The following is a 13,798-nucleotide window of genomic DNA, read 5'->3' as shown; positions in this document are numbered from 1 at the left end:
AAAAAGCCACAACTAGAAATAAGAAAATTCTGAAGGAACAATCTCACCACTGAAGACAAACATATAGTGAAAGTAGTGGCTCAATCACTTATAAAGCTAGTAGAAATGATGAAAGGCAAAAGTAGTAAAATCATCTATATCTATGTAGTTAAGGGATACACAAAATAAAAGGATGTAAATTCAAAACATAAAACATGATGGGGGCTAAAAATGTAGGGCTTTTAGAAAGTGTTTGAACGTAAAACAAGATCATCAACTTAAAACAGACAGCTATATACATAGGTCATTATATATGAACCTCATGGTACCTAAAACAAAAACACACACACAAAACAAAGGAACCCAAACATAACATTAAAGATATTTATCAAATCACAAGGGAAGAAAGCAAGAGAACAAGAAAGAAACAAAGAAGAACTACAAAAACAACCAGAAAACAATAAACAGAATGGCAATAAGTACATACCTATCAATAATTACTTTAAATGTAAATGGACAAAGTGCTCTAATCAAAAGACAATGGATGGCTGAATGGATCAAAAAATCAAGACCAGGACTTCCCTGGTGGTGCAGTGGTTAAGAATCCGCCCACTAATGCAGGGGACACAGGTTCAATCCCTGGTCCGGGAAGGTCGCTCCCACATGCCGCGGAGCAACTAAGCCCATGCGCCACAACTACTGAGCCTGCGCTCCAGAGCCCACGAGCCACAACTACTGGCCCATGCGCCACAACTACTGAAGCCCACGCGCCTAGAGCCCGTGCTCTGCAACAAGAGAAGCCACTGTAATGAGAAGCCCATGCACCACAATGAAGAGTAGCCCCCACTCAACGCAACTAGAGAAAGCCTGCACACAGCAACAAAGACCAATGTGGTCAAAAAATAATTAATTAAAAAAAGAATACTAGCAACCAAATTGAACAATACATTAGAAAGAGCATAAACCACAATCAAGTGGGGCTTAAACCAAGGATGCAAGGATGGTTCAATATCCACAAATCAATTAATTTGACAAACCACATTAACAAGACAAAAGATAAAAATCCTGATTATCTCAATACATGTAGAAAAAGCATTTGACAAAACCCAATATCCATTTATGATAAAAACTCTCAACAAAGTGGGTATAGTGGGAACATACCTCAACATAATAAATTCCATATATGACAAATCCAGAGCTCAGACTCAACAGAGAAAGCTGAAAGCTTTGCCTCTAAGATCAGGAATAAGACAAAAATACCCACTCTGATCACGTTTATTCAAAATGTACTGGAAGTCCTAGCCACAGCAAGCAGACAAGAAAAAGAAATAAAAGCATCCAGGCTGCTGCCAGTGTCCTTGTCCTCCTGCCACCTCCTGCCTCTGCAGGAGACACTCCAACACTAGCAGGGTGTTATAGACTGGAAAAGTCCTGGTTTAAAAATAAAGAGATTAGGAGAGGACAGACAGCAGAAGCAAGAAGAACTACAATCCTGCAGTCTGTGGAACAAAAACCACATTCACAGAAAGACAGACAAGATGAAAAGGCAGAGGGCTATGTACCAGATGAAGGAACAAGATAAAACCCCAGAAAAACAACTAAATGAAGTGGAGATAGGCAACCTTCCAGAAAAAGAATTCAGAATAATGATAGTGAAGATGATCCAGGACCTCAAAAAAGAATGGAGGAAAAGACTCAGAAGATGCAAGAAATGTTTAACAAAGACCTAGAAGACTTAAAGAACAAACAAACAGAGATGAAAAATACAATAACTGAAATGAAAAATACACTAGAAGGAATCAATAGCAGAATAACTGAGGCAGAAGAACAGATAAATGACCTGGAAGACAGAATGGTAGAATTCACTGCTGCAGAACAGAATAAAGAAAAAAGAATAAAAAGGAATGAAGACAGCCTAAGAGACTTCTGAGACAACATTAAATGCAGCAACATTCGCATTATGGGGGTCTCAGAAGGAGAAGAGAGAGAGAAAGGACGTGAGAAAATATTTGAAGAGATTATAGTCGAAAACTTCCCTAACATGGGAAAGGAAATAGCCACCCAAGTCCAGGAAGTGCAGAGAGTGCCATATAGGATAAACCCAAGGAGACACACACCAAGACACATAGTAATCAAATTGGCAAAAATTAAAGACAAAGAAAAATTATTGAAAGCAACAAGGGAATAGCAACAAATAAGATACAAGGGAACTCCCATAAGGTTAACAGTTAATTTCTCAGCGGAAACTCTACAAGCCAGAAAGGAGTGGCATGACATATATAAAGTGATGAAAGGGAAGAACCTACAACCAGATTACTCTACCCTGCAAGGATCTCATTCAGATTCGATGGAGAAATAAAAAGCTTTACAGACTAGCAAAAGCTAAGAGAATTCAGCACCACCAAACCAGCTCTACAATAAATGCTAAAGGAACTTCTCTAAGTGGGAAACACAAGAGAAGAAAAGGACCTACAAAACCAAACCCCAAAAAATTAAGAAAATGGTCATAGGAACATACATATCAATAATTACCTTAAATGTGAATGGATTAAATGCTCCAACCAAAAGGCACAGGCTCACTGAATGGATTCAAAAACGAGACCCACATATATGCTGTCTACAAGAGACCCACTTCAGACCTAGAGACACATACAGACTGAAAGTGAGGGGATGGAAAAAGATATTCCATGCAAATGGAAACTGAAAGAAAGCTGGAGTAGCGATACTCATATCAGATAAAATAGACTTTAAATTAAAAATGTTACAAGAGACAAGGAAGGACACTACATAATGATCAAGGGATCAATCCAAGAAGAAGATATAACAATTATAAATATATATGCACCCAACATAGGAGCACCTCAATACATAAGGCAAATGCTAACAGCTATAAAAGAGGAAATCGACAGTAACACAATAATAGTGGGGGACTTTAACACCTCATTAACACCAGAGGAAAGATCATCCAGACAGAAAATTACTAAGGAAACACAAGCTTTAAATGACACAATAGACCAGATAGATTTAATTGATATTTATATGACATTCCATCCAAAAACAGCAGATTACACTTCATCTCAAGTACGCATGCAACATTCTCCAGGACAGATCACATCTTGGGTCACAAACTAAGCCTCGGTAAATTTAAGAAAACTGAAATCATATTAAGCATCTTTTCTGATCACAATGCTATGAGATTAGAAATCAGTTACAGGGAAAAAAACGTAAAAAACACTAACACATGGAGGCTAAACAATATGTTACTAAATAACCAAGAGATCACTGAAGAAATCAGAGAGGAAATCAAAAAATACCTAGAGACAAATGACAATGGAAAAACTATGACCCAAAACCTATGGGATGCAGCAAAAACAGTTCTAAGATGGAAGTTTATAGCAATACAATCTTACCTCAAGAAACAAAAAATATTTCAAATAAACAATCTAACCTTACACCTAAAGTAACTAGAGAAAGAAGAACAAACAAAACCCAAACTTAGTAGAAGGGAAGAAATCATAACAAAGCAGAAATAAATAAAATAGAAACAAAGAAAACAATAGTAAATATCAATAAAACTAAAAGCTGGTTCTTTGCAAAGATAAACAAAATTGATAAGCCATTAGCCAGACTCATCACGAGAAAGAGAGGACTCAAATCAAAAAAATTAGAAATGAAAATAAAGTTACAACAGACACCGCAGAAATACAAAGCATCCTAAGAGACTACTACAAGCAACTCTATGCCAATAAAATGGACAACCTGGAAGAAAGACAAATTCTTAGAAAGGTATAACCTTCCAAGACTGAACCAGGAAGAAATAGAAAATATGAACAGACCAATCACAAGTAATGAAATTGAAACTGTGATATAAAATCTTGCAACAAACAAAAGTCCAGGACCAGATGGCTTCACAGGTGAATTCTATCAAACATTTAGAGAAGAGCTAACACCCATCCTTCTCAAACTCTCCCAAAAATTTGCAGACAAAGGAACACTCCCAAACTCATTCTATGAGGCCACCATCACCCTGATACCAAAACCAGAGAAAGATACTACAAAAAAAGAAAATTACAGACCAATATCACTGATGAACACTGATGCAAAAATCCTCAACAAAAGACTAGCAAACAGAATCCAACAACACATTAAAAGGCTCATACACCATGATCAAGTGGGATTTATCCCAGGGATGCAAGGATTCTTCAATATACGCAAATCAATCAATGTGATACACCATATTAACAAACTGAAGAAGAAAAACTTTAACACCTCATTAACACCAGAGATCATCTCAACAGATGCAGAAAAAGCTTTTGACAAAATTCAACACCCATTTATGATAAAAAACTCTCCAGAAAGTGGGCACAGAGGGAACTTACCTCAACATAATAAAGGCCATATATGACAAACTCACAGCAAACATCATTCTCGATGGTGAAAAACTGAAAGCATTTCCTCTAAGATCAGGAACAAGACAAGAATGTTCACTCTCACCACTGTTGAGTTTTGGAAGTCCTAGCCATGGCAATCAGAGAACAAAAATAAATAAAAGGAATACAAATTGGAAAAGAAGAAGTAACACTGTCACTCTTTGCAGATGACATGCTACTATACCTAGAGAATCATAAAGATGCCACCAGAAAACTACTAGAGCTAATCAATGAATTTGGTAAAGTTGCAGGATACAAAATTAATGCACAGAAATCTCTTGCATTCCTATACACTAATGATGAAAAATCTGAAAGGGAAATTATGGAAACACTCCCATTTACCATTGCACCAAAAAGAATAAAATATCTAGGAATAAACCTACCTAGGGAGACAAAGACCTGTATGCAGAAAACTATGAGACAATGATGAAAGAAATTAAAGATGAAACAAACAGATGGAGAGATGTACATGTTCTTGGATTGGAAGAATCAATACTGTGAAAATGACTCTACTACCCAAAGCAATCTACAGATTCGATGCAATCCCTATTAAATTACCAATGGCATTTTTTACGGAACTAGAACAAAAAATCTTAAAATTTGTATGGAGAAACAAAAGACCCCGAATAGCCAAAGCAGTCTTAAGGGAAAAAAACGGAGCTGGAGGAATCAGGCTTCCAGACTTCAGACTATACTACAAAGCTACAGTAATCAAGATAATACGGGGCCTTCCCCGGTGGCACAGTGGTTGAGAGTCCGTCTGCCGATGCAAGGGACATGGGTTTGTGCCCCGGTCCGGGAATATCCCACATGCCGCGGAGCGGCTGGGCTCGTGAGCCATGGCCACTGAGCCTGTGTGTCCAGAGCCTGTGCTCCGCAACGGGAGAGGCCACAACAGTGAGAGGCCCGTGAACCGCAAAAAAAAAAAAAAAAAAAAGATAATACGGTACTGGCACAAAAACAGAAATATAGACCAATGGAACAGGATAGAAAGCCCAGAGATAAACCCACGCACATATGGTCACCTTATTTTTGATAAAGGAGGCAAGAATATACAATGGAGAAAAGACAGTCTCTTCAATAAGTGGTGCTGGGAAAACTGGACAGCTATATATAAAAGAATGAAATTAGAACACTCCTCAACATCATATACAAAAATAAACTCAAAATGGATTAGAGAGCTTAATGTAAGACTGGACAGTATAAAACTCTTATAGGAAAACATAGGAAGAACACTCTTTGACATAAATCACAGCAAGATCTTTTCTGATCCACCTCCTAGAGTAATGGAAATAAAAACAAAAATAAACAAATGGGACCTAATGAAACTTAAAACGTTTTTACACAGCAAAGGAAGCTACAAACACGACGAAAAGACAACCCTCAGAATCGGAGAAAATATTTGCAAATGAAGCAACTGACAAAGGATTAATATCCAAAATATATAAACAGCTCATGCAGCTCAATATTAAAAAGACAAACAACCCAATCAAAAAATGGGCAGAAGACCTAAATAGACATTTCTCCAAAGAAGACATACAGATGGCCAAGAAGCACATGAAAAGGTGCTCAACATCACTAATTATTAGAGAAATGCAAACCAAAAGTACAATGAGGTATCACCTCACACCTGTTAGAATGGGCATCATCAGGAAATCTACAAACAACAAATGCTGAAGAGGGTGTGGAGAAAAGGGAACCCTCTTGCACTGTTGGTGGCAATATAAATTGATACAGTCATTATGGAGAACAGTATGGAGGTTCCTTAAAAAACTAAAAATATAATTACCATATGACCCAGCAATCCCGCTACTGGGCATATACCCAGAGAAAACAGTAATTCAAAAAGACACATGCACCCCAATGTTCACTGCAGCACTATTTAAAATAGCCAGGACATGGAAGCAACCTAAATGCCCATCGACAGAATGGATAAAGAAGATGTGGTACATATATATAATGGAATATTACTCAGCCATAAAAAGGAAAAAAACTGGGTCATTTGTAGAGACGTGGATGGATCTAGAGACTGTCATACAGAGTGAAGTAAGTCAGAAAGAGAAAAACAAATATTGTATATTAACACATATATGTGGAACCTAGAAAAATGGTACAGATGAACTGGTTTGCAGGGCAGAAATTGAGAGAGAGATGCAGAGAACAAACGTATGGACACCAAGGGGGGAACGTGGCCGGAGGGAGGGGGGTGGAGTGATGAATTGCGAGATTGGGATTGACAAGTATACACTGATGTGTATAAAATTGATGACTAATAAGAACCTGCTGTATAAAAATATAAATAAAATAAAGTTCAAAAAAATAATAATAAATAAAAATAAAGAGATTAGGAGCAGTTGCTCTGCTGACTTGCTGTATAAAAAAAAAAAAAAAAGCATCCAGATTGGAAAGGAAGAAGTCACTGTCACTATTTGCAGATAACATGATATTGTATATACAAAACCCTAAAGACATCACCAAAAAACTTTTAGAACTCATTAATGAATTCAGGAAAGTTGAAGGATACAAAATTAATATATAGAAATCTGTTTCATTTCTATTCACTAATAACTAGCAGAAAGGGAAAAAAAAGAGAAAACAATCCCATGTATAATTGCATCAAAAAGAATAAAATAGTTAGGAATAAATTTAACCAAGAAGGTGAAAAACCTATACTCTGAAAACTATAAGACACCGATGAAATGAATTGATAATGACACAAATAAATGGAAAGATATACCATGATCATGGGTTGAAAGAATTAATACTGTTAAAATGTCCATACTATCCGAAGCAATCTACAAATTCAGTGCAATCCCTATCAAAATACCAAGGGCGTTTTTCACAGAACTAGAACAAATAATCCTAAAACTGGTAGGAACCACAAAAGACTCCGGATAGCCAAAGAAGAACAAAGCCAGAGTTACTGTGCTCCCAGAGTTCAAACTATACTACAAAGCTATAGTAATCAGAATAGTATTGTACTAGCACAAAAACAGTCACATTAATCAATGGAACAGAACAGAGCCCAGAAATAAGCCCATGTTTATAGTCAATTAATCTATGACAAAGGAGGCAAAAATATAAAGTGGAGAAAGACAGTCTCTTCAATAAATAGTGTTGGGAAAATTGGACAGCTACATGCAAAAGTATCAAATACCATATACAAAAATAAACTCAGGGCTTCCCTGGTGGCGCAGTGGTTGGGAGACTTAAGTGCAAAACCTGAAACTATAAAACCCCTAGAAGAAAACATAGGCAATAAATGCTTGACATCAGTCTTAGCAATGTCTTTTTGGATCTATCTCCTCAGGCAAAAGAAACAAAAGCAAGAATAAACAAATGGGACTAATCAAACTAAAAAGCTTTTGCACAGAGAAGGAAACCAACAACAAAACACAAAGGCAACCTACTGAGTGGGAAAAGATATTTGCAAATGATATATTGAATAAGGGGTTAATATCCAAAATATCCAAAGAACATACACGACTCAATATCAAAAAAACCAAGCAATCTGATTAAACAATAGGCAGAGGACTTGAATAGACATTTTTCCAAAGAAGACATACAGACGACCAACAGACACATGAAAAGATGCTCAATATTACTAACTATCAGGGAAATGCAAATCAAAATCACGATGAGATATCACCTCACACCTGAATGGCCATTACCAAAAAGACAACAAATAACAAGTGTTGGCAAGGAGAAAAAAGGAACCCTCATACATTGTTGGTTGGAATGTAAATTGGTGTGGCCACGATGGAAAACAGTATGGAGCTGGCTCAAATAATAAAAATAGAACCACCAGAAGATCCAGCTATTCCACTCCTGGGTTTCTATCTGAAGAAAACAAAAATACTAATTTGAAAAGATATATGCACCCCTGTGTTCATTTCAGCATTATTTACAATAGCAAGTGTCCACCCATAAATAGGTAAAGATGTGGTATGTATTTATGTATACAATGTAATATTGGAATGTATACAATGGAATATTACTCAGCCATAAAAAAGAATGAAATCTTGCCATATGCAACAACATGGTTGGACCTAGGGGGTATTTTTTGCTAAGTGAAATAAGTCAGGCAAAGAAAGACAAAAACCAAATGATTTCACTTATATGTGGAATCTAAAAACCAAAACAAAGGAACAAACAAAACAAAACAGAAACAGACTCACAGATACAGAGAACAAACTGGTAGCTGCCAGAGGGGAGGGGAGTTGGGGAATGGATGAAATAGATGAAGGGGATTAAAAGGTACAAACTTCCAGTGACACAATAAATAAGTTACGGGGATATAATATAGTGTACAGCATGGGGAATATAGTCAATAATATTATAATAACTTTTTATGGTGACAAATGGTTACTATACCTCTTGTGGAGATCATTTTGTAATGCATGTAAATGTTGAATCACTATGTTGTACACCTGAAACCAATATTGTATGTCAACTATACTTCAATAATTTTTTTAAATAAAGAAAAACACAAGAGATAAAAAAATGGCAGGGGGGGGGCATGAGAGGCTGGCAGTCAGGTTAGTATTATGTTCAGTAAATATTTTACTCTTTTTAGTGCTAAACCTAAGCAAATCAAAGAATACTATTCTCAAATTTTATAATCATTCTTAGTGTAATATATATCATTTACACATAAATAATAAAAAATAAAAGAAAGGTATTTACTACACTTGAATCCAAGTTCTGGTTCAGAAAACATGCAAGAGAGCTAGTAAAATAAGGACACCACAATGAAATTCAGTTTGGAGAGCCACATACGTATATACATACATCCTTTAGTATTTTTTTCCCTTTTCTATTATTTAAGTTCAGAAATAGGTGAAAGAAACAAAAAGGAAAGAAAGGGAGAGGGAGAGAAGAAGGTGTTGGGGAGAAAGGGAGGAAGGAAGGAAGGAAGGAAGGAAGGGAGGGAGGGAGGGAGGGAGGGACTGACGGACTAACAATGGTCCAAAGCAAAGAAATAAAGACAATTTTAAACTCACAGAAACACAGAACTTAAACATAAATAAAATATATGACGAAGTCACCTATAATAACAAGATCAAATTAAACAAGGAACTAAACTATAATTCTCAAAAAGTAGAATAAAGTTGAGATACAGTTTAGAATTTTTTTAAATAGGGAAAAAATTCCAAATATCAATTAATATCTACAGACCCAGAAAAGTTAGGAATATCAGAATAGTGTACCTCAGAAGAAATATTTTTTAAAAATAGGTTATAGGGCTTCCCTGGTGGCGCAGTGGTTGAGAGTCCGCCTGCCGATGCAGGGGACACAGGTTCGTGCCCCAGTCCAGGAAGATCCCACATGCCGCAGAGCGGCTGGGCCTGTGGGCCATGGCCGCTGAGCCTGTGCATCCGGAGCCTGTGCTCCGCAATAGGAGAGGCCACAACAGTGAGTGCGAGGCCCGTGTACCACAAAAAAAAAAAATATATAGGTTATAAGCTTCTTAAGGTCAAAAACCATATTACATTCATCTCTCTATACATACATTCTTTGAAGTGAATGATTCATTTATATTATAGCTAAATGTTAATTCTCCCTAAAAGAATATCCAAAAGCAGTGCTGCAGGAATCCAAAGTAGAGAGACCAGAAATGGTTTTTCTATAGTTACAATATGACAGCAGAAGACAAAAACTGGGGCTTCAAAAGTTTCTAAGGAAAGGTAAGTTTAGATTCTTAAAGGAACTAATGTTGCCTAATATTAATAAATGCTTAAGAATGTCAATAAAGGGCATCATACATCTGTTCTTTTTTAATAAGAGAGAACAGATTTTTGTTAAAGTAACAGCAACAGCTTTCTGCAAAATATCACATTTTAAAAATATATTCACTAAGGTTATTCAAGAAGCACTTTTGAAAAGTTACTACCAGTCATACAAGTAAAAAGTATAGAAACTTGGCCTGCAGGCCAAAAAAAAATTTATAATTACTAGTAAGAAGTATAAATTATAGAAAAATTTAAACTGATTATGAAAGTAGGTGTTACATTGCAAGTATCTATGACTAATTTTCTTTTTTTCGGCAGCACAGCGTGGCTTGTGGGATCTTAGTTCTCTGACCAGGGGTTGAACTCGCACCCCCTGCAGTTGGAAGGGCAGAGTCCTAATCACTGGACCTCCAGGGAATTCTCTACGACTAATTTATTTTAATCATATTTAAACTTTTACATAATTTTTGATAGAGTTTTACATTTATCAAAAGAGCAGGCTAATATTTCTATAAACCAGAATCCTACTTATAAAAGACAGAAAACAGTGGGATTCTTCCCACATACCTCCGCCAATTAGAATACCTAAAACTATATGGCTTATTTAGTACCCATGGTCTTTGTGGATATTTATAAAAGAACTGACTTCTTGAAGTTCTAAATGTCACCCTAATTTTATAAACCAGGCTCCAATTCCGATGATTTATAAGAGTAGAAGTTGAATTTTTGTAATAGTATATTCCATATAGCAACAAAAGCCTTATAAACTACAGGAATACCTCGTTTTATTATGCTTCATTTTACTGTACTTTGGGAATACTGAGTTTTTTCACAAAATGAATTTTACAAATTGAAGGTTTATGGCAACCCTGCATTGTCAGATGATGGTTAGCATTTTTTAGCAATAAAGTATTTTTTAATTAAGGTATGTACATTTTTTTAGATATAATGCTATTACACACTTAACAGACTACAGTATAGTGTAAACATAACTTTAATACACACTGGGAAAGCAAAAAGTGTGTGACTCACTTTATTGAGATATTCACTTTATTGGGGTGGTCTGGAACAAAACCTGTAATATCTGAGGTATGCCTGTTATTTTATTATACTCTAGAGAAGAGAACAAAAAAGGAAGCCAATACAAACTCAAAAATATCTTTTCACATGCCAGTCTTGGGAATACTTTATGTGACCACTTAAAATAATAACATAATAGTAATGGTTTCACTAGTAATCTGGCAATATAACCTCAAAAAGAAAGAGTTAATGTTATTATATAGCAGTAATTCAATTTTTTTCTCATTTCTAAATTATATATTTTTTTCTTTCTAACAGTGTTACTTTAGAAGGAACTCAAGTTTGACAAAAATCTTCATTAAATTCCTCAAAAAATAAATCATAAAAATGTAAGAATTTTCATAATAGCAGATATTCCAGGAGACTCTTATTTGAAGGGGGGAAAAAAACCTTACAAAATATTGGTGAAATCACTTAAATTTCAAAAGATTAAAACTAATTATATATTTAATCTCAACAGATAATAACATCTTTACTCATCAACATATTTCTATAAAATCAAAATGAAATAAACTTATTGCCATCTATTTTAAGTCATATCCCAAATTACCAAATATAAATTAACATAAAAGCATCCTACATAAGTTTTTCACACTTCTATCACACTTTTGAACTCACTTGGGTAAATATGGATCTTTCCAACAGCAGGAGGAGTTTCTACAAAGTTATTTACCTTGTCCAGGTCTTGCAGTTATAGTTGCTCCAGCAGATGGCGGCTCCAACTCCTGTCAAATACAATAATGTTATTACAGTGACCTACTACAATGTGCGATTTATAATAAAATAGTAGTGATATTACAGCCTTACCTTTGCTTTCTTTGAGTCTGGATCAAACCTTTCAAGAATTAATTTAGCCGTTTTATAAGTTTCTTTTTCCATGACTTCTTCAAGCTGCAAACAAAAATTTCCACAAGTTTTCACATTTTAAAACACACATACACTACTTACTTTTATAAGTCCTATTCAAAAAGTATTCAAGTACAAGGCTTAAAATAAACAGCACATAATATATCCAGATAGCATGAAAGACTTCCACATTCAAATAATTAAAATCCAGATTTTAAAATGGCTTCTAACCTCTAATATGTTACTTGTATTTAACAGCTTTACTGCAAGGAAATACCAAATATTGCTAATTGTTTACATATAATGAGGAGAATAATTACATGCACCAACTTCAATAATGGAATGTGCAAAAATCTATCAGCCATCATTATTGGAAGTTATTAGACATGACAAGCAAATGACAGGCAATTCCTCAGATTTATTTCCTCCTAGCACTTAATGCTATTAATTTAAAGAAGGTTGTTAGCCAAGAGCTTTACAAAATAAAATCTCTGTGCCAATTAACTGCTGTCAGCATCGATTTTAGATTATTTATTAGCAGAAGCAATTAGCTTGCTGCAAAATGCAGTGAAAACTCACTTAACTGGGAGAACAGCCATGCTCTTTCATGGAATTTGCTCAAATGACTTTAAAAGCTGAAGTTCCCCCTTTTTTACTTAGATTCAAACAACTTTAGAGGGAAAAAACTGAACATAATAAGAATTTAAGTAAAGATTTTACTGAGTTCTATGCTCACACTAGGGACTGTAATTAAAGCACTTCATTATTATAGAATTTTATTTACAATGTGCTCAAGTCACTTTATGGCTTAATATGTGGGTTTAATTTAAAAAGTAATCACTAGTAAAGTATCATTTCAGCAGTTACAGCCCAATATCAGAAAAAGTTTAACTTTAGTACAAGACAGTCATAGTTATGACAAATAGCTAATATATACAATAAAAATGCTTTTGCAAAACCTGGAAGAGGACCTTTTCCTTCTCAGTGACCACTGAGAGCCACTTAGATTCATTAAATGTCATGTTTATTCCAAAGGACATTTATTTTAAAATGCAAAGCAGAGAACATTTACCAAATTAAAATACAATTTAAAATATGCTGCCACAATAGTTAATAGATTCCTCATTAAAAACTCAATATAACAATTAAGAAGTGCTTAGATGAATGATTTACTAACCTTGGTTTAGTGAAACTAAAATATTTTTCTAATTATTTCAAAATTATGATAAATTCTCCAACAAGCAAGTTTAAATTTCTGATGTAAAGAAAATGTTTGTAACATTACTACTTTAGGGTTGGGGAAAAACTTGGGATGGGGACAGAGAGAGGGCATGATAGAATCTATCCTCAAATCAACATAATCTACATGAAATAGCAAAGAACTGAATCCCTGATCTCTACAAATTAATTTTTGATGGTCCAGACCAGTGCTGTAACAATAGAACTACATGTAATGATGGAAGTGGTTTATATCTGCACAAGAGAGTAGCTACAATGCCATATGTGATAAATGATCACTTAAAATATTGCTTGTGCAACTGAGGAACCCAGCTGTAGCTACTTTTATTCCACTTTAAATAATGTAAACTTTAAAAGCTACATGGGTCTAGTGGCTACTTATTTGGACAGTACAATTCTAAAGTAAGACTATTGGTAGGTTTAAAAAGATTAGATACAACTGTGATCTTTAAAACAATACACAAAACTCAAAACTAAAATGCCATTTTATTA

At 35.0% G+C, this 13,798-nt stretch overlaps 1 protein-coding gene across 2 annotated transcripts in view; it reads right to left on the bottom strand.

The window, feature by feature from the left end:
* The window catches only part of LNPK (lunapark, ER junction formation factor), an 84,278-nt gene that overhangs the window by 35,870 nt on the left and 34,610 nt on the right, over positions 1-13,798 (bottom strand). For both annotated transcript variants that reach the window (XM_081241779.1, XM_081241780.1), the window contains exons 7-8: positions 12,029-12,112; positions 11,895-11,946 (exon numbers count right to left, since the gene is read on the bottom strand). In XM_081241779.1, the coding sequence (XP_081097905.1) occupies positions 11,895-11,946; positions 12,029-12,112 (136 nt within the window). The remainder of the gene's footprint in view (positions 1-11,894; positions 11,947-12,028; positions 12,113-13,798) is intronic.

This window comes from Mesoplodon bidens (genome assembly GCF_964165515.1).
Source record: "Mesoplodon bidens genome assembly, chromosome: 8".
Lineage (NCBI taxonomy): Eukaryota > Metazoa > Chordata > Mammalia > Artiodactyla > Ziphiidae > Mesoplodon > Mesoplodon bidens.
The sequence above is the reverse complement of the archived record's forward strand: the minus strand, read 5'-3'. Positions and strand labels throughout refer to the sequence as shown.